Genomic DNA, 22,779 nt, shown 5'->3' with positions numbered 1-22,779 from the left:
CTCTTTGAATGACTCTTTCAAAGCTGGTAACAACACACAACTTATTTTACACATCTTTTTTATTTTGTCATCGCGGCCTTTGTCATAGATTGCTCCACAATCGTATACAGTATACAGTACACTAACATGCTGATAATGAACACACAAATAGAACATAACCTCAGTCCCCACATGAAGATAAAGGGGGGAAAAAATATGTAGGACGCGTTACTCGGGTATTTGAACTACATTTCCCACACACTAAAGCCTCATTTTTATTGCCCACAATCCTTTGCGCCGCTCTACCGCTCACAGGAACAAGAAGGTCGCATATAGCAACGTTGTACCGAAGCAGAGACAAAACAAAGCTTTAATCATGCTGGGACAAGCTGTGAGGCGATTCACAACGTCTGCTGTTCGTTCTTCACACTATGGAGAAGGACCAGGACAGGTGAAGTTATCTCATTAAAGCAGCATTTTTGTTTGAAATGTCATACTGTCGGTATTCGGCCTTGTGTGTATCCACCGCCTCACGTCAGCTAACTAGCTTTACTTGGAGGTCAAGCCTGTCATTTGACATTCGCGTGATCGTAATGCTAGCTAAATTAGCCACATGAATGGATATTTTCTCATTTACAATGTGAAAAAATAAACAAAGAAAGGCTTTAAAAGCATTTTGACCGCAAGGGTGGGTTTATTGGAGGATACCTCCGATGCTTAGCAACATTAGCTGTGCGGCTAAGGGGTTGTAATCGTCAACTAACAACGATAAAACTTTAGCAGACCAGAAAAAGACCGTCTAACATGATGCTCTTGTATTAGTAAGACGCAAGTACACCCACAACCACTCATAGTAAATTGAATATTAACACAGCTGAACATTAACATATCTTCCGGCTAACTGCTGAACGTTAAGGTCATAGCTAGATGCTAACAACAAACTGAATAACATTGAGTAAGTTAGCCTGTATAGTGTAGTTTGTTTCCTCTAGAATAAAATACAGAATAATACAGATGGTGGACATCTCTAATAGCGTGAATATAAACTTGACAGTGTGTCCTGTTTAATGTGTACTAGTACTTCGCACATGGAGGGTTGCGGTGTGTATGCTGAATCTTTGGGCTAAGGTTGAATGACATAAGGATACCTTGTGTTTTATGTAACGTAAATTGTGTCCCTAGGATTATTGGGCTTGATTCATATTATAGAAATCATTGCCACAATGTCATTTTTTTAAAATTCCTAAGTACAAGTCACATTGAAGATTTTAAAACCCTCGAAGTCTTTCAAATGTACTAAATGAATTGCTTCATTTTTAGAGGAAATTTGTTTAGTTCTTAAAAATGCATGCATACAAATTGCTTTCATACAGTGGACTGTGTTAAATAGGCAGGACACATTTGATAAGAAATATAGAAAATGTAAAAAGTGCACACTTATCATTGAGACACTTCTTCCTCATTGTGATATATTTCACAGACAATCACTAAACTTTCAGTAGCACTTTAATCTTAAATCAGTCATTTCTGTTTCTTGCCTGGTAATACTTGGATGAATTGCAAGGTTGAGAAAATAGTAAGTTGATCAAACAAGTTAAATTCAACCCACAATACTCTCTCTCTTTACAGAACCTGCCATTTTCCGTGGAGAACAAGTGGCGTCTCCTCGGCATGATGGTGCTGTACTTCGGCAGCGGCTTTGCATTCCCCTTCATCGTCGTTAGACATCAGATCCTGAAGAAGTAAAATGGACCAATGCTACCAACTGCCTTCAAGGTAATTATGACTGCCATCTTTATCTAAATATCTGCCTTCATTAAAATGTCAGGATGATGTGACATTTACTTCAGCCTTGGTTTGAACAGTGACCTAAGACAATGACAGTCCTCACGGAGCCTCTGTAGCCTTTTGCTCAGTGGCATATCCTAAAAAAATTATCTGTAGGTCTGTGAGTGACAGCAACAAATGTCATGTGGGTTGATATCAGTTCTATGTTGAGATAAGCTTGCATTTTAGCAAGTTAATGTGACAGTTGATGTGTATCAGGTGGGAGCAGGTCGGAGTTGTTGTCACATTTATCTTTGCTGGTGTTTACTCAGAAATTGCTTTTCTGTCATCAGGTGTATGCAAGTCATCTAATCCTTTTTTGCCCTATTTTCTTGTTTTCCCTGCAGGTCGTCAGCTGGAACATATAGTATCCATCAGGTTGCCATCAATGTCGAAGAACAGGAATCTCCTAATTTTCTTTGTAAATAAAGTATCCTAAAATATAACAAATGAGTCTCTTCCTACTTTTTTCATTACCATAATATGTTTTCTATTGTAAAAGCTGTTATATTTACATTATAATAAGTAAATGTATTCGATGCACATGACACACTGTGGACATGTATAAATTTCATCAATGTATTTTATTATCAAGCGTTTTGTAGTTCTTGATTTATAGTAACATGTTAAACACATTTATTGTTAAGATGATGGCGATCAAATTTAGACCGTAAAAGCTGATAAGTTACTACCTTTTTTATGTAAGATAAATGCACATGGCAGGGTGTGAGTAATATCCTATTCAGGGTCGCTAGTGTGTTGGTGCCGATCTCAGCTAATATTGACACAAGACAAGATGCACCCTGGACTGGTTGCCAGGCTACCATAAGACAGACGAGCATTCACGCTCTAATTCATACCTACGGCAATTTTAACTAATCAATTAACCCAAGCAGTAGGTATTTGGACTGTGGAAACTGGATAACCTGGAAAACCCACGTGAAACTGGTTGCCAATTTAAAAGCACTTAACTGCAACCTTATTCAAGTCGATCCCTGCTGATTCCTACTATGTAGCTTGTTGAAATACAAAGAACATATTGTACAAGTTACCAAACAACACATAACGTTATGCATTTAAACCATTTCTCACCAGCAACCCAAAGTGAATGAATAAAGTGGAAATTCAAATTCCCTGTAAGGTGGCTTGCAATACAGAATCCAGTCCTGCCCTTACAGCTTTTCACTGATTGTTCCCCCACTCTCGCTCTTTAGCTGAACTGTGAACTCGATTGAATAACCTATATTTCAGTTCAATTAACCCGATACTTCTTGCTCAGATTATCCAAGGACAATGTATTAAAAGGAGAGGTGGAATGTAAAATTTGGGAGGTTTTTCAGTACACCTCTATTCATGTCTAATTTTCAGAAAGCCGGCTAAAGTTAGTTTTTCGTTTCCTTAAGCTGTAAAGCAAAGAGGTGCCTGCTTGGGTGCCCTAAATACATAAGCAGAGACATACAGGGATGAGCTGTAAGCATGAGAAACAACCTGGTGTATACCCTCTGATTCTCTCTCGCTCTCTCTCTCTATCTCTCCCCCTCTCTCACGCAAGTCAGCGACGTGTAAACCTGCCAGGTGGTTTTGTCTTCCCTTGCATTCGTAATGATGTTAACACTGCGAGTGCCTTTGGGCTTCCTGGATGGAAGCGCATTCAGGTCTCGGCAGTGATAAAGTTATCAGACACTTAATGGGGTCACCAAGTGGAAGCTAATCCGTCATAGGAGTGTATTGTCCTCACTTAGAATAGGTTGACTTTTGTTCCGTAACTCAGGGGTAGGAAAAGAGGCTTTTCTGTTCAAAACACTGCTCAACACAAACATGACACCTTGCGTTATCACAGCAAACCACATGTGTGTTACCAAAGCGCACAATTAACACTTGCATTGACACATCAGACTAATTTAGAAGTCTGATCAGCACCTTTTCTGTTTGCATGCAGCTCAAGGTAATAGTGCATTTCTAGACAGGAGGCCAGGTGTCAATTCCATAAGTTTCTTTTAAAACTAGAGAGGTGGTGAATGTGAAAAAAAAGTCAGTGCTGCATAATGCACGTACTTGTCATTCTGCTCAGTGATATAATCTCAGTAGTTTCTCTGTTTACCGAGAAAACTGCTCAGCCCATCTCAGCCTGAAACAGCAACCCTTTCTCGAAATGGTCTTTCTCAGTATGTAATGAACCATCAGGATTAAGTATGTAAGCCTACTTTAGTGGATGCCCTTCAGCTCCTGACACAAGGCATACTTCATGGTTACTCTTTTTGAGTGCATCTCAACAATCACTCTGCTCTGTTTGCAGAGAAAAAGGGAGCACTCAAGTGCCAGCGGAGAGACAAATAAGTCTCATTGAATTGATATACCATCCAAAGTCTATCATTCATCATAGAAATCTAATCAATCAAACGCTCGCCCACATATGTTTGAAAGGTGGCTTCCTCACATCCAGCATGTCAGCATCACAGTTATTTTATTGTTTCCAAGTTTTTTTATTTAGTCCTTTAAAGAAGTTTGGTTCCATGTCGTTAGATAAATAAACATGTGAAAGCTTCGCTTTTCCCCTCTTGACAGTTTGACCCAGCATCTGCTTTACGTTCTTCAAAAGCTGTGCTACAGTACGCCTCACTACTTAGAGTGCTACTTTAGGAATGTCCCCAACATTTAGACCCTTTAGCAGAAAAAGAGAGATTATAAAGAGACACGCATTTGCTCCCCCTTAGAGTACAAATTTAGACTGGCAATGACACCTTGAGAGATTGAGTCACATTATCTGAGCATCCTCGAGTAAAAAAACATGCACTAAGCAGTCGGTATTTTTTTTTGTCATGAATGTTTGATCTATTCCCTGACATTTTACTGCTAACTGGGGCTTTTAAGACTCCAAGTTGATGCCAGACTCCGGCAGTGAGGACACAATAGACACAATGGTGTCATCTGGACAAATACCAAGCTGCAGTGCAGTGCTGGCAATCTGAAAAGTACAAACGGTTGTGATGGTACAGGGCATGAAGCAGGAGGTCCTATGGTGTCCACAATAGTCTCCATCACACATTTTGGATGGGCTTGCCTTATACGCTGTGTGGCACTTTGAGCGGCTGCAGGAAGGAAGCAGGCGTGCTATTGTGTTTGTGTGTTTGTTGTGTGGTTTCCCAGAGTTCACGCCTGTATTATAGTCAATATACTGTGTGGTAAATTCATTGTCATTGTCATCCCAAATACTTTGCATTCCGTGTCACATAGGCACTAATTAAAACAAAGTATAGTCATTAAAGATTAATTCCAGATCAGCGTATCAACACTGTGTGAATGTTTAACACCGTGCATGCTAATAATATGAATAGCTTACCTACAATTACTGCGGTGAAAGTCTTTACTGTACATATATTAATGCCTCAGTTACAGCATCACATTTTCGTATTTTTCCTTTTATCCAACGCTCTAATATAATTGTATATGTTTTTGCAGTTATGTAAATCACCTTATTTGCAGTATTTGTGGCCATTCCTTGCAGCCTCCGTAGACAATTTAATAATAGACTTTTCTGCATCTCACGTGTGGAATCTAATTATAGACTCATTTGCACTTCAGAGGAGAAGATAGTTGTCTGAGCTCGTTGTAAAGCATGCACAGCCATCTAATGAAAAGACTTAACCTTTTATTGAATCCCTTCAGTTTGAGGCACATTTCATATTCAACCACAGTATTATAGTCAAACAATTACATACAGTCAGACGAGGACTCATTAGTGATTGACGCTTGTGTAAACATTTGCTTACTCTGAATGAAAGTGAGAACCTGACAACTACTCAACAGACTAAATTAGCCTTCTGGTTGAGTGGGATGAGCTCTAATCAGCACTGCTGTAAACATCTTGAAAGGCAACGTTTCATTGTACCAACCAATCAATGCATTAGACCCAAAAGCAGGGACGCTTTAAATGTGGCCCTCGCATCATATCAACGTGACGACAATAAGAGGTGAAGGCTGCTGTCTCCACTCGAAGAACAGCACCCTGACACTGCACTGTCTGTCAATAAAGTTTCAAGGACACGCTGAACTCCCGAGTTTTCTGCTAAGCCCTACCTACCTTCTCTGTTTACCACACTCTACCTCAAAGATGCTGACTTGAAGAAGTGCAGAACTGTCAGTGCAGGAAGATGAAGTGTGAATGCACCTCCCACTTCGTCAGAGTGCCTCAGCCAGGAACTCCACACAATTAGTCCAGAACCTCCAGGGGATGACTGTTCATAGGAGATGAATGCAGCACGCAGGGTACCAAGTCCACTCATTGATGTGTATGTGTGCGTTTTTGTATGTCACAGAGAAAAGAGTGCAAGAGAGACTTTAATGTTTGATGGCATTTAACGAACGAGGATAACGGAGAAAAACAGTCTCATCGACTCTAACAAAACAGAGTATATCAAAAAGCCGCAGCATCAGAATCACACATGATTTTACAATATCGACAATTTTTCCCTCTCTGCGCTACACAGATTGCACTCTGTAGCCTTTATCATTCATTAATGTTTCAGAAGCTTTGCTTGGAGAAAAAAAAAACATGCTTTCAACCACCTCAAGGAGACATGCCCCCTTTTTCTTTCCCTTTTCCTTTTTGGCTGATCACAAGGACGTGTTGAAGCCAAAGTAGACAAATATGTCATATGTCACTTTAGGATTTTCTGCACATTCAGTTTGAAATGAAAATAACGGGTTCAGAGACCTGGCAGGGAACCCAGGTGGAGATCTGAAACGAGTATAATCTCAACATCCCCTCCAGCCCACTTTGGAACTCAGAGCGCTCTTCAGTTCAATAATGCAACACTACACACTGCCAGAGTTAATAGCAGCAAGTTTCAGGGTGAAAAAGTTTTCATTTGAAATAATCATGCACACTTCAGTCCACGTTCTGCCACATCAAGCCTTATGTTAATGCCTCTGAAGGGTTGGATGTGGATGAATGTGCATTTTTCTCTCTTGTACAATATACAGTGCAGTTTTATGTGAGCTATGATCCCGCTCAATGAAAAGAACATATTTCTAACTTATGTCTGTAATAATATACTTTTTGACAGATAAAATGGCCAGCTAAACCACACATTTTGAGATCTTTTGTCTGGGACTAGTGTCTACTGTTGAGTTTCCAGGCCCTTGTGGCTAAACATCAAGAGATTTTAATTTAGTTGTAACAAAAGTCCCTCAGTTTCATATTTTTGTAAAAGTCGCATGTCTAATTCAATTCTTTGTAACAAATGACTAATCTAAGGCCAGAAATGTAAATCAGCTAAACATCATCTTTTGTTTTCTACCACTACTGCTTTACAAAAACGTAATGATTTGGATGTCTTTTTATTGCTGTAAAGCAGTACGGCTCATCCATATAGATGCTCCATATAAATGTCGGCAGGCGTATTCACTGTAACAACCCCCTCTCAGACTGGGTTGGTTGGGTTCCATGTGATCTACATAGAAGAAGAAAAAACTAACAGAGAAAGATATCTTTTTCTCTAATGAAGCCTCTCCAGAGATGCTTTCTGTAGCGACAGAACAGCATGAGTGTCGTGTGGGAATAAGGTCTGACAATGTGAGACTACTAGAGATGGAAAGTGAGAGGAATGGCAGAAAAAAAGGAGGGCACAGTTGATCATTTGTTGTTGTTTTCTCTGCCATGTTTTTTTTTTAACCTTTTTTTTTCTGGTCTGGAAGCTGTTGCTCTCTAGTGGTCTCCCTCCCTTGGTACTCTCACTGGAGAGATTCAACCCACTGCTTCTCACACATTGAGAGGCATTTGCCACAAACCTACTTATTCGCATGCACATTTGCACACACATATAAACCCTGAAACAGATGAACAGACATTGTTCAAGTGCATCCACGGGAACACGACTGAAATATGCATACAGTATTAACATAAACGCAAGAACACATCCATAAGTCCAAACACACAACATCTGTCATATTCTGTTCATATTCTATGCAGCCAAACTCAATTTTAAAGAGTACATTTATCTTGTCTGTATTGGCAAAAATGACGATACAGACTAAGCAGACTAAATTCAGCTGTTGTACAATCAGCAGTTCTCCCTTAAATTGCTAAATATGCCGGCTAGCAGTGTCTGCAAAGTCTTCACTTCACAATATACATGGCGCATATAGTTGAATGTTGCTCATGCTATTTTTACTTACAGACAGCTGGACTGGAGACAAACAACAGACACATATTGATGCAGTACAGAAATGGATGAAGAAGCTGCACAGGTTCAGGAACCATATCTCCACAATCGCTCACCATTGGGAACAAAGTCAGCGTCAGCGCTTTTATAGTTTTTGCAACTTTGTTTACCATATTCGTGATATTTCAGATGTGTTTTTTCAGTAGTCTCCCAGGACAGAGATGCAGAGGTAGAAAGGCCTCATAATGGTGCACTACTGTACAGTTACTGGGTAGCATAGTAGCTCCCCCATCTGGACAGAAATAAACTACCAGGCTGCAATATACGTGAGCTTCTGGGAGACTTCAAATAATTGCAGTGCCAAGGTTACAGCTGCCGCATGATGAGAAAATTACTCTGTAGGAGTCAATGCTCTTTATAGTTTAAACAACTTTTCAGTTGTTTTTATTTCTCATAGTCATGTCCTTTGATTGTCTCACATTCATATTAATGATAAGTAACTTAGGACAGGTCAAACTCATTACATGCAGCTCAGAGCGGCACAGTAAGAGTCCATACAAACACAATTTGATCGAGCATTACAGAGGGCAGGATGCAACAATAAATGTTTCCTTTGAAGGTTGGAACAGAGCGCCAACAGAGACACAATAAAAGCCACAAAGGCAGAACTGACTTCAGGGGGAAATGAATGAAAGGGTTGTACATCGCGGAGCCATGGCGGGGAAACTGGGGCAGAGGAAGGCACAGGGTGCTCCGATTGGTGTGTTTCTCTGCAGACCAATCTCTCTTCCAGGATGTTCTGTGGAAGCCACAGATGTTTAAATATAACAAACAGACACAATTCGGGTTGGCCTGAGTTCAGTTGGGTCTGTGAATGGTGCCTTTCAAAGCCGTACAGAACCACATGGCGCCCAGGACCTCAGCCACAACGCCTCACAAGACAAACTCAATATTGAAAAGATAAAAGGATCAAAGAACTCTTTTATTCTTTTATTTTTGAGATGCAAAAGAGGCATACATATTTGTTGTGGTAATTTGAATGTGCCACTGTATGAAATGTTATCCCTTTGATACTTTCAGGGGGAAATAACCCTGCAGATGGACATTTTTCAGATCTTTAGATTATATATATCAGCTGTCAATGATGATCCATTTAAAGTTCTGTTGGGTAAAAAGCAAACTTTAGTTTTTACAAAAAATACTCACTTAATTACCTTTCCCATTTTCAAAAGGAGAAAGACCACTTAAAAGTTTCTTAAGTATTTCATCTTATTAGATCGCATAGTGAGACTTGCTGTTCCTACTCTTCTTTGCAGTTACGATACTTTCTGTGTGTGTGTGTGTGTGTGTGTGTGTGTGTGTGTGTGTGTGTGTGTGTGTGTAGGTGTGTGTGTGTGTGTGTGTGTGTGTGTGTGTGTGTGTGTGTGTGTAGGTGTGTGTGTGTGTTTAAGTGTGTAAGTCTTAACAAACAAAACTAACCCACTGGTCCGAAGCCTCTTCACTCTGATAGGAGAGGCCAAGATATCCAATTAAGAAGAAGGTTGAAGTTGACTTTCCGCTGGCTGGTGCAATCACAGTAGTGCCCCGGTTAATTTGGTGAACAAAGTCATGGCAGGGTTGGGTGGCCACTTAGGGAAAGTGAGGCGAAGGAGAAGAGATGAGAGGAGGCATGATAAGGACTAAGGGAAAGATTGTGGGCCTCTGACAGCTCAGCTTGCATGGCAAATGAGGAAGCTGACTGAACAAAAACATTGGCTGAATCTGTAATGAGAACGATCAGACCACTTCAAGAAAAGCGGTCTGCTACAACAGAAACCAAAACAACAAAGCCCCCAAAACATGTTGCGACAACCAGCGATAGATAAGTCCACAGCAGGGTTCAATGCCTCGGTGGAACGACTATTTGTGCATAAAGCCTTTGAGTAAATGTCATTGCACAGTTCCAGTTTTGTCAAGACTCATAGTTCAGCCCTGTGTTTGTTACACAACTAAATCCTGTCTGCAACATGTTTTTTTTTCCCCCTGTCCGGAGCAGTTGGACATGAAGGGAATGGCTTTCAGATGTGACATGTGGCTCTTTCTGTTTCTGAGTACCCACATGGATGCACAATCAAAAGCATCACTCACTTGACTCTACACAGGAAGCCAGTGGCTCTTCACAATGGAAATGTCTGAGCTTGCAAAAAACATTGATAGATGTTGCCAAAATATAGTACATAATACACACCTTATTGGGACTGAAAACCAGTCTCAACTTTGACAGGCAGCCACGGACGACGCTCAAGCACATCCTCTGTTCCTAAATTCATATACAGACACTGATGGCAGTTTTGCCTCAGGAAGCTGAGAAATTCCCGTCTGCTGGCTTTCTCTCTCTCTCTCTCTCTCTCTCTCTCTCTCTCTCTCTCTCTCTCTCTCTCTCTCTCTCTCTCTCTCTTTCTCTTTCTCTCTCTCCCCCTCCCACCCCTCTAACCCCCCCATCTCTCTCTCATCCTGCATCCGGCTCTCTCCGTCACATCTTTCACACTTTGGTTTATGAATCCAAATTGACGGCAGGCAGACTTCTTTTCAAACTTTGAAAAAAGTGACTGAATAGAACATGTAGCCCTTCGGCTCCATGGGGGCTCTGAGACTCCAGAGCTTTCTTGAGTGGTGCATTTCAAAAGTGGAATAAAGAAAACCATTCGAAAACAAAGAAAGTGGAGAAGAAACAATACATATATATATATATATATATATATATATATATATATATATATATATATATATATATATATATATATATATATATATATATATATATATAAAGAATTAAAATAATGATAACCTTAGAAAGCCATGGCAATAAAGTGATTCATCCAAGTTGGATTGGAGATAGTATTTGTTTAATAAAAATAAATCCCTCGCAGAACTTGAGCCACACATTACCAGAATTTCACAGTTGTTTCATCATTGCCAGTAAAGATCTGAACTCGTTAATCTAATAGTTATAAACTCTTAAAGAAGGCATTCTCAGCAGTATTATCTTGATGCAATGTCATCATATCATACTGCCCTTATTCTGAATAAATGTTTTCATCTCTACTTGAAAAGCTTTCCCTGTGGCTATAGCATAATATTTCATTACTTCCGAGTAATCTTCACAGGAAAAAATTGAACGAAGTATGTAAGCTTAATTCGATGCAGCTATGGTCTTTTAGAGTTTGAAATTAAGTTTCACCTGTCTTCAAAGTCTAGTAACACAATTAAGCTTAGTTCCTTTACTTTAAATGTGATTTTGTTCTCAAGTGTCTTTGTTCTCAATGTCTTTTCTTCCAAGTTAATTGCATTTCCAGCGGGTGTTGTTCAGCGGTGTAAAATGGGCATTCATGACACCTAACTTAGGCTGCCTTGTTGTCAAATACCTCACCGCAAAGGGAAATTAATGCCTTTGTATTTTTGGCTGAGTGGAATTTGGGTTATAGCAGACGTCTTATACACTATCAAAGGAAATAGAGGGGGCGGGGGGGATTCTTTCAATGTTTTGTTCCTAAATTGGTTTTGTATTCTCATCCCACTTTTAATGCTAGATATTTTCTATGGTTCATTAATTTCACTTTTCTTAGGAAGATGCCAAAAGGTCTCTTTAAGTAAGGGTAAATTGCCTGCTTTACAGAGCAAGAAAAGATGATCTAATTAAACTATGCCCTCCGTCACTCTATTTAACCTCTGACTGATGTTTTAATGAGTTACTCAAATGGAACAGGTTTGATTTATATTCCATTTATTCATGGGTACATGAATTTAAAAAATATAGGTTGGCTCTCCACAGTCTTGACATACCGCATTAAGGCAATTAAAGTCTGTAAAAGTAAGGGTTGATATTTGTTAAACACTTCATCCTAAGTATAAGAGCAGGAGCATGGCTGTAATCCTTTACAGTCATGCTCACAACAAATTTCTGCACATCTTCCGGGAGTGAATGACTCTTAATTCAGGGTGAGGGTGGGGATAGACACAAGAAAAGTACAAGCAAAACAATGAGGAGTCTGTTGGGTTTTGTAAATACATATTATAGCTGAGTATCCGGCTAATCAGTTTCTGCAAGCTTAGTGTCCCTGGAGACTGCTCAGCAGCCATCTGTGAATGAAGCAGAGAGAATAAGCAACAGGGAGTTTGTGGAGGCTGGAAATGCTGAATTAAATCTGTACTAGCAGCTGCAAGAGGAGAAAAGTAAGATGTGGTGACCAGCAAAATACATCAAATAAAAAATCAGCTTTTGTGATGGTGAGAAAATAATGCGTAACTGCCAAGGTTTCTCGATGGAGGAGAAATGCTCATTAGACTTGCAAAAAAAGGTTAAAACGTGAACTTTATTTCTCATTTCCATCCCAAGGCTAGACTGTGGTTTATAAAACATGTATGAGTGTAGCCCGAACAGATTTATTATGAGAGAAATGCAAAAACTGAAACTTTATGAAATAGTGCCACACAATGCATTTAGTAGCAACTGTGCCCTCTTTATATCAGGAGACTAAGTGATTGCATGAGTGACTGAGTGAGGAAATGACTGATTGAGGGAGAAATGGAGGGGGAGTCAGGAAGGAGGGGGTCAGTGAGTTTGGGAGAGAAGGAACAGACTTCTCTATCATCTCCGCACAGACACCGCTGGGATTTGGAGTGAGAGACAGTGGAGAGCGGTGGAGAGACAAACCGCTTCTCTTGACCTTTGAGAGAATAGCTACATTGTAATAATCTACAGAGGGAAGTTATCCATAATATTGAGTTTTCACTTTCGCTCCAGAAAATACACTTCCAACATATGGCTGAGGAAGATAAGGATGGAATCATGGAGCTCTGTACTTGACCATGTTTGTTGGTCTTTGATATCTTAGAGCTCTGGAAGATGTGTGAGCATGTCCTCTTTCCCCCAGTTTAAAAGTAACCTGAATGCATTGTGAATGCACAGATCAGTTTAGAGATTTGTTCCAGCCGGATCATAAACATCTTCTTTCCACTGCTTTTAGCTGCAGCGTTCTCGCTGCTAACGGTTCATTGAGATCTTGAACACTGAGATTTCCACTTTATGTGCCTTCATTACATTTTAACTGCTGCTGTAATTCTTCTTCCTTTGATTCAAAAGCTCTTCTCGGCACTTTTCTCTTTTGCCAAACAGACCTTGTGGGGTGTAGCCAGCAGTGATGTGCAAGCAGTGCTGCAGGATTATGGGCCCTTAACGTTTTCATCGTCTACAGTAAGGAGGTTATCGTTATGGACTATACTGGTGCTGCCTGTCACTGTGGTGTGCACCATGCTCTGATCTACATCGTTCGGGGCTTTAAGTACTACCTCATGCCCTGAGCAATTATGGGCTGCTACACTTTGGTCTGCTGCATATAAAGCTGAAGATCTATTAGTGGGAGCAGTACCGTTTCTGATAGTGAATAATTCATCTGTTGCATTACTGTAGAAATGATTTAGATCTTTCTGTGGACTGATTCACTTTCACCTGCAATTTCAAACATGAAATCATGTCACATAAGCGGTTAACAGAGCTTTTTCTTCTGGATAGACAAAACCTTTTTGTTGTATATTCTTGATAATCAACAGTATTTTCAGGTGACACTTTCCTATCTGTCCTTTCTCATTTTTCTGCAGCACTGGCAGCCTGGCACATATTCTTTTGATTTTCATTACTTTTCTCACCCGCTTTTCCTCTCTCCTTTCCACTAATATATGCTTGATGAATGGATGCAATCTGGTGGAATTGGCTCATATATTTCTCGTCGACATTGCAGCCCCTCACCTGTTTGCTCCTCATGCATCATATATAATTATCATACCTGCCATGAACATTCATTCTATTTTAGGTGAATCCCAATCAGCTATACACACTCAATCTGGGTCTAATGGTCCACAGTTGACAGGGCAGGAGGCAGCATGCCATTGCAGCACATACAGTGGGATCACGTCTTACTGCATGTTCCGCTGAATCCAACAGGAGCAGGCTCAGTTGATTCAGTGGCACCTCATCACCCAGACACATTAATAACTGCCACAAAGACTCAAATGACTTATGAGATTGTAAAAAAGCATCATCCTCCACGAACGGTGTGCTGTACAACATAATCAATTATAGGAGAGCACCAATACATGCCACTTTATTATTACAAATAATAAATGAACATTAGGCAGCTGGTAATGCAACCAATTTGTCTTTCTGAGGGTCGCTAATGGCGCAAAACACTCTGCTTGAACTCACCCTAAAGAACTTTGGATATTCCGGCACTTTCCATTAAAAATTGAAACGCAATCAGTGTTGTAATCTTCGGCTACAACTCTTGCTGAAGTCAATGGTGCTGAAACAACAGCCAGCCAATTCAATCTAATAGCAATCAATCATAAGATTTTGCTCGTTGGATAAAAATGCTGAGACTGAGAGATGGAGGCAAGTTCTGCTGGGGGTGCATACACAGCCATACATATTCTGAGACACATGTGGACTGATTGAGGTACTAAATATCCACCAAAACCTGCTATGCCAGTATGAGTTTTAGTTTTACATTAAGTGTGAGCACAACCCTGTGAACTCTATGTGACCTTCGATAAATATGTCTGCTCATTCTTTAAACTTGGCATGTCCTTGTCGGTGTGCTCCGTTCGTTTCCTATGCTCATTAAACCCGGTATAAAAATGATGATACCGGGCCAAGCTGCCTGAGTCGTCTGTAGTGCAGAATACAAGCGTGCCAGTTGACTGCTCCCCCCCTCCAAACACAAACACACACACACACACACACACACACAGTCATCCACATACACTCAGCTCTAATGAAAGAGATGAATTGTTGCTCTGCGTGTCCAGAGTTTCACAGAAAGTGACGTTAGCAAGAGCCACAATAAAGCTGTATCTCATATACAAAGGGAGGGTAAGTTTGTGTTCTGCATACACTGTGTGCTATAGTTTGTGTGTTTGTGTGTCTGAAAAAGCCTTGGAAGGCGACAGGCACTAGGGGTGGAGAGAGTGGTGTGGAAGGAAGAGAGAGAAAATGTACACACACACACACACACACACACACACACACACACACACACTGCAGACCTCTTTGCCCCTACAATTCAGTTGTTCAGTAAAGCCCAGACATCGTAAACAGGATTTATGTCATTTAATTAAGCTTTTGTACAATTACCTTTATTTACAGCTGCATGAAGCAGGCAATGGGGAACTCATGGCAGTGTGAGCCAAACAGAGAGGTCGTAATTCCTGTCCTTTTCTTCTCAATGTTCCCAAGATATAAGAACACTATGTTTTGCTCAGCGGCACATTTACATGTTACACAAATCTGTTTTGGTCATTAGTAATTCATTATTATGTATAATTAATAACTTAGTGTTTATCCCACGTTTGTCTTGTGGGATGGATGACTAATATGTTTATTTTTATTTTGTATTTTTTTGTATTTTTAACTGTGGCAAAGATGTAAAAATGAAGCTCAAAATCGTAATTCCTCACTATACATATATTCTGAAATTCTGCATTTTGATATTTTCAACTCCTACGAGTGCTCAGCTTTCATTTCCACCAATCTGTTCTCTAATTTGTGAGGGAAAGTGTGGCTGACATATCTCATAATGGTGATGTACTGTATTTTCCTGTTTCTTTAATAAGGACACTTGTTTTAGCTTTGATGTTACAGTGCCATCTATTGGTCAGTCTGAAAGGTCCAAGCTTTGGCTTCCGGCTGATACAGAAAATACATCAAAACGTGTGGTCCTTTGTAGCTACAACGCCTGATTGCTTTGACATCAACAGAAGCCATCTCTTAGAACGGTTCCCATCTCTGTGTCAAACCACCAGAACACATGGTCGTGTCTATGCTGGTTCTCTGCCACGTGGCAGACTCACACAGACACACTGTGTCTGTCAGCATTGTTGTCACTGGAGGAGTGAGCATGGCATCAGCATCAGCCATCAGCCATCAGCCATCAGCATGGGCACTGTGAACAACATTGTCATTTGATATGTTTCATTAAAAAAATATGCATTGCATTGCAATGGATGTAAGTTATGTAACAAAACAAGGTTTTAAATATGATATTAATGTACAACTACTTTTTGAGGATGCCCTACAAGAGCTTTGCAAATGAACGGTATATTGTGTGATTTCCTCAAGTTTCCCTAGTTTCATTCAGACAAACATCTCTTGTTCTCGGCTATCAAGATCTGACCAGGAGAGGGGGCTTTCTGCACGCTGCTGCTCTGACTGGAAGCAGAAACAGACCGAGACCAAGTCTCTATGTCCCCTGGCAGTTTTTTTCTATTGATTAACTTAAGACTGGCATTGTTAGGCTTTGAACTGGTATCACTCATTAGTGTAATGTACCATGGATGCACATATAGCAAAAGGCAAACCCATGTATGTCATAGCTTTCCTTTTTGGGGGGGTAAAGTAAGTCGGGACAAACTATAAATAAAATATGAAAACTGTTCAATCAATTATTTGGTTGTTTTTTTTTTTACATGTAATGATGATGGCTGAATAATATGTATGTTATTGTTGTCCAATTTGGTCATATGACCACAGAATAGAGCGATACATGGTGAGTCTGCATTATGAATTCATAAGCTGCCATTTTTGTTGTGGAAAATTAGATGAACAGCAAAACACAGCTTCACTCGCTGCTACAGTCAATGTCTTGGGCGTTTTGCAACTTTGGCCAGTAGAGGAAAGGACGGATGCAAATAGTTCCTTGAATCCTTGAATCCTGCTTTCCAGGGTGTTAACCTTCATCCGCTTTTCAAGGCAATAAGTCAAGAGGAACATCAGGAACTTCACAAACTGCACAAAACATTGGGGAGTGATTATTTGTATTATCTGGAACCATCATTCTTTATCTCTAATCTCAATGTAACAAGTATAATTGATAATGTTGCACTACAAGGCTTACAGCATAGAGACTGGAGCACTCGTTGGGATGCTGGTTGCTGTAAATTTGCTGAGGCAGCACATCTGTGCAGCTGGAGATCAAAGGCTATGAGTGTGTGTTTGAAGTATGTGCATGTCTTTGTGAAGGTTGAGAAGAACATTTGCTTGTAAAAGCAAATACGCTTTAATTAATTGCAGAGCAAGTTTCCCCCTCAAGGAAAAAGCTATCCCTGTGACGGGGAGGCTGTGGAGACAGCAGAGCACTGGGTCTGCATAATGTAACGCACATGTTGCGACCCGATTGCCGTAGGTAAGAAGTACATGCTTCTTGCTGCAGGCCTTTCCAGTATAATTGAAATCTGTCTAAACAGCAGCATCAAGATCATTACAGTAAGTGTCAGGGAGGCTACTGGTTTACCTGACTTGGCTTTTTATTTAAAAAAAAAAATAATTGTGTTTTTGCACCCACATTTGAGATTGTAAACACATTTCAGTGATCATTTTAGTGATCTGAAAGATCATAGGTAGATAGGTACGCTTCCATTTTTGATTGAAATATATATTGTTGTACTATTTTGGTCAGGAAAGCTAATAGAAACAGAGAAAAAAAACAGAATAGCAGAAGCAGGAGAGAAAGAAAGATGCTATTTCTAGCTTCTTTCTGCCGGAACACATGGGTTAAGTGCTGAAGATGAATATCCTTCCTCTTCTAATGGCTTGCCCTAGATTTACACACCTGCAGTGCCATTATTTTTCAGTGTAGTGTCTAATCCACCATCGCTCCTCCACTTAACACAAAACAAAGCCTCCTGCAGTGTTACTCTAGGCAGCCCATGGGAGCTGCTCTGTTGAGACACAACTTGTGTGTTACTTACAATTCATCACATCGTAGGTAACACACTTTTTATGACATTCATTCCAGGGAGCGGATTATGACAAATAGATAGCATACACTCACCTCTTGCCTCAAAGCACTCTGCTGATTTATAATACAATCTATTCCATAATATAAATTTGTTTTGCATTATTCATGCTTGAATGTACGTTTTTTTCAGCAGGATATTTTGCTTGTTATTGAGCAACTGAATGATATAAAGAGCTTCACAAAGAAACTGAAGAAGTCCATTTTGTTTTTGATAGATCCCCACAACTGAAACGATCAAACACAATGTTGCTGTAAGGTTGAAAAGTCAGTGTCTGAGTTTATTGAAAGCTACTATCATAGTTTCGCAACTAGCTGTAAACGGCACCTCTTGGCTTGCAGAGGTCTCTTGATCATGCAAACCCTCCTCATATTTCTTGTCACTGCAGCATTGGTAATTACAGCAAGAAGGCAGCACAGAATGGGCTACATTTTAGGAGAATTTTTATTTTATTTGATCTAACTTACATTCTTTTCCTTCTAAATCACAGGTTGTTGCCCTATTTATGATGCCAAATAATTGAATTCACTTTGTTGACAATGGCTTCACATTCTCATTGTTTAGGGTCCCACAGACCCCACTGCTTTATGGATAAATGTATGCAAATCAAGCTAATGTCAAAATCAAAGTGGTTCTCATTTATTTTGAAAAAGTTATGAAGCATAAAGTTGATTAAAAAGAAAACCCTTTGTATGTTGTTTTAGCTGATACATTAAGGAGGGCTCCAGGACCCTAAACAGAATACAGGTGTAATGCTTTTAGTTTAGTATTATTGTCTTTGTGCCATCCATCTATGATCTACACACAGTTTTAAATGAGAGGTTAGGCTGCATGTCAATATAATAAGATGGTATTGTTATAGCAGCTCACATCATGCTTTCTGAGTTACAACATTAGCAGCCACAGGGAGCCAGATGAAGCAGAACATACCTCTCGGTATGCAACAGTAGGGGGTTATACAGGTGACAGTAAAACACTGTGAGCCGAAGTAATATATTTGCTGAACACAGCATAGATCAATATGGACATGGTGTGTTGCCAGGTTGTTACCCCCTCAAGATGTCATCTGTCGATGTGATCAACTGACGCGGCACTTGCATTTCAATGTCACTGTCTCTCTATTTGTAGACATATGAATACACATTCATGCTGCGCACACACAACCATGACACTTCATTCTGATGTAATTTCATCGAGAGACTTTACTGTAAGGAAGCAGTCACTGCATGCACTACCTCAGATTGTGTCATAGTGTATGAGTGAGATGGTAAACATACCAGCCTCACTGGGTGGATATGACCAACACTCGCTATAAACCTGCAAACACAAGTATGTAAAGATTCACCCCTAGCGGACATGAGAAACAGGTTATCAGCTTAAATTCAAGGAATTTGTTTATTCATATTCCACAGCAGACTCAGTTTCTATCTGCAGATCACACCATTGAGCCATTTTTACATAACCAACTTGTTTGACCAATATATAGTCGCCTAAGTCATAAACACGTCTGATGCCTTAAAAATTGAAAATGGAGACATCCTGCCGGGTGAGGGAATGATGTTGCAAAGGAAATAAGCAGCTTTCCAGGCTCAGTCTCCTGTCCTGATCCATTCTTTATTGATGTACGCAGAACAAATATCCTTAGGGTAGATATTTGAGTGGGACAAATGGATCTTTGTTGTGTTTGAAGAATTGCTTGGCTATGTTTAACAAGCAAATCATTTTAAAGACTTTGCCTTTGAAGATTGCCCTGCGAGAATTAAGTAAAGGCCTTGCTTCCCTACTACTGCCCTAATTTCTCATTTTGTCTCACAGCAGTATTGATCTGAGCATCCTGTTATGGGATTTAAGGAAAGATTCCACAGAAGATCGCTGATAGGATGCTGCTTCGATACCACCTCTGCTGTGAATAATGCCAATAAAACGCCCAGAGGTGATCAATGATAATGATTCTAGCAGTGGGAGAATACGTGTTTGATAAATGAGGCTCAGCTTTTTATATGAGGAATATAGTGTTTTTGATTATGTAGACTATTTAAATTAAATATGTGTCATGCGACTTTAAAAAGTAATAAAGTCATTTATAAATGTTACCTTTCTGAAATGTGTTTTCATTAAAACATTTTGCAATGTTGAAACATCTGCTTGTTGCTGAAGATGGAAACACACCCTGATTCTGCAAAGCACATAATATACGAGTTGAAATGTGGCACCTGATATGTGCTTACGCATGCTAGCAGGCCTACTGTATCCCATATGCGTAAAAATATTTTATGAGCATGATGTGTGTGTTCGAGCATTACAGAAACACAGACTGCTGCCCTGCCGTCCGTGGGAGCACACGGTGCGCTGCTGTGACAGTGGGTATTGAACATGTCTTTGTGGATGTTTCATTATTTACGCTGTGCTTTCCTGTGGCCCCGATGAGACATGACAGGAGCCACAGGAAGCTCATGAATAAAGCAGGAGGGCCTAAAAGCACAAGGGGAGGGTACAGGGTGATGGGGAGGCCTGGGGAGACAGCAGAGCACTTGAGCTGCAGATTGCAACGCACATGTCGCGGCCGGAGGGGCTGGAGGGAGGTGAGGCAGGGAGGAAAGACACACACAGACAGAGAGGCACGAGAGAGCCGAGGGAAAGTATTAGTTTGAAGAAGAAGTATAAGAGATAGAGACAAGGAAACAGGAAACCGAAATGACAGAAATGTCTTGATGATGTTGTAATTAGACAGAGAGGAGAGAAAAAGCTAAAAGAGCCCAACAGCAGTCTTAATAACCCGATATGTATCCCTTACTGATGCATATAAAACACCAGAGCAAAGGTGATGTCATGTATTCAGTGGACAGTTAGTGGGGCGCGATGTCTCAGCTGTTGCTCGAATAGGTTGGGCAGTGAGTCGCTTCTGGCTGCATGTCCAGATGGATGAGATAACCTCATATAGGCTGTGACTCATCACCGAAGGCAGCGAACCAATACACAGTAGCTGCCGGCAATAAAAGACTCAGGCAATATATACCCTTACTGTTTCAGTGAAGTGAAGAAATGTGACTAATGGGTATTGAGGTCACAGACGGGGATAGTGAAATTCTTGCTTATTTATTAATAGGTTTTTACACTGAACGTTGTACGTTTATAATCACGTTTGTCTCGGGATTAACACATAATGTGGATTGAGACAAACTTCTTTGTGTGTTATCTGAGATACAATGAATATTTGCTTGATAATATGCTTTGATGTAATTCCCTTTCTCTCATACACACACACACACACACACACACACACACACACACACACACACACACACACACACACACACACACACACACACACACACACACACACTTAAGTGTTTTATCAGTATGATATTTGTAAGTAACTTTTTACAGGATGTGCCTCTAATAACAACACATTTCATTGTCCCTTGGGGAGCTGCTGTCCATCTTTCGTGGCAACCCCAGACGGGAAAAGGAACCGCCCATAACATTGGTGCCAGGGTGATATCATCTGATCGTCAACCTCAAACATGGGCGCTGAGCCACACGGTACATTTTCATATTGTGGAAGGTCTTCATCCTTCACTTTCCCCTTTTATATTCAGGGTATTTTTTCTGCAAGTATTAATCCTGCAGAACAAGTCAAATTGGCTTGTCATATAAAATGGGAAGTTGTGAGCTTTATATATCTGAATGGGTGCCAAGTAAATTAGGCTTATTAACTTGAATCTGTAAAATCCTTTTTTTTTCACGTCAAGCTGAATATAGCTCCTCTTATTGATGCAGTCCATTAGTTGTAATAGTAGTCTGTCTGTGGAGTATCAGTTGTCATTGTACTTGCGCTTGAGTGCACTTAATTCCCACCAGAGCCCATCTGGACAAGCATGTTTTTCAAACAATATGACAAGGCGCTGCAATGCAACATTTAGATGCATGTATCACACAAGCTGGACGTTTGTACAATCATTCAAAATTTAATGAATTTACATTTAAAAAAATCGAAAAGTTCTGCATTCAGAGAGCTGCCCATTTCCTTCTGCAATCTCTAAAAGTGTGACTGAAGGGGCCATGTGCTCGCCGTCCCCCCGCCTCCATCACACAACAGCTCTCCCCATATGTGCATTCGAGTGGCAGCTGCAAACTCCCCCGCTTGCCCTTTGAAAAAGAAAGTGAAAAACAGCCCCCTGCACCACAGCGAATGTAAGAGAGCTTTTTGGGGCAGAAAGTGTCCGACTGCTTCTGTGAGAGTCAGGAAGAAACAACAGATGAAAAAGTCAAGGCTTCTGGTGTTTTGAAAACCACAAACAAATACTTTGCAAGGACTTTGTCATCTTCCTATTTAAAGAAGGAATGTCTCTCTTTTGCATAGTTTTTACACAGTGTTGTGACTGAGTCAATGCATTAATTGTGTGCACATACTACACACATAAAACCTGCAGTAATTCACTAACATAACACCACAGTGGCCTCCCCATCTGCCTCCTCCAACTCCCCTTGGGGCCTGCAGGAGGTGTAGAACAGCAGACTGCTCAACACATTAGTAACTCACTGACACACAGAGGCCAGGCGGGCACATATGGCACATATTGAGGCAATGCCAGCATAAGTCTCATCCGGCACCAATTAGAATATTACAAGACAAGTGTGTAGGCAAAGAAACAAATGCACGAGTGTGCTGCAGACACAGACACAAACATGGAGCGGTCCTCATACTGCTTCATTCACACTCTCTGTCTTACATACACCACAGCACTCACTAAAATGTCACCTCAAACACGCACACGCACGCATGCACATACACATAGATCTTTTCAGACACAGGCAGACAGACTTGTAGCTTATTATTACCCATCTTGTGCAAAGGAGGAACTGAAGTCATGTAAATTGTTAGAATACTAAAGAGACAGAATTAAATACAGAACAAAAATACAATACTGGAACCAGCAACAGAAAATGAAAGCCTAAAATATAATGGTATGCTAATAAT

At 40.4% G+C, this 22,779-nt stretch overlaps 1 protein-coding gene across 1 annotated transcript; it reads left to right on the top strand.

The window, feature by feature from the left end:
- The first annotated feature begins 275 nt into the window (after positions 1-275).
- Positions 276-2,256, top strand: cox7c (cytochrome c oxidase subunit 7C). Its single transcript, XM_068566542.1, has 3 exons — positions 276-430; positions 1,609-1,755; positions 2,154-2,256. The coding sequence occupies exons 1-2, from the start codon at positions 356-358 to the stop codon at positions 1,723-1,725; spliced, it is 192 nt and encodes a 63-aa protein (XP_068422643.1). The 5' UTR covers positions 276-355; the 3' UTR covers positions 1,726-1,755; positions 2,154-2,256.
- The last annotated feature ends 20,523 nt before the right edge of the window (positions 2,257-22,779 follow it).

This window comes from Clinocottus analis, unplaced genomic scaffold, assembly GCF_023055335.1.
Source record: "Clinocottus analis isolate CAN_PGR_092001 unplaced genomic scaffold, fCliAna1.0.p SCAF_7, whole genome shotgun sequence".
NCBI lineage: Eukaryota > Metazoa > Chordata > Actinopteri > Perciformes > Cottidae > Clinocottus > Clinocottus analis.
The sequence above is the reverse complement of the archived record's forward strand: the minus strand, read 5'-3'. Positions and strand labels throughout refer to the sequence as shown.

Excerpts from the sequence above, each read along its gene's own strand:
- cox7c (XM_068566542.1), top strand. The coding sequence starts at position 356 with ATGCTGGGACAAGCTGTGAGGCGATTCACAACGTCTGCTGTTCGTTCT. Across the intron at positions 431-1,608 it reads ATGGAGAAGGACCAGGACAG|AACCTGCCATTTTCCGTGGA; the intron begins GTGAAGTTATCT and ends CTCTCTTTACAG.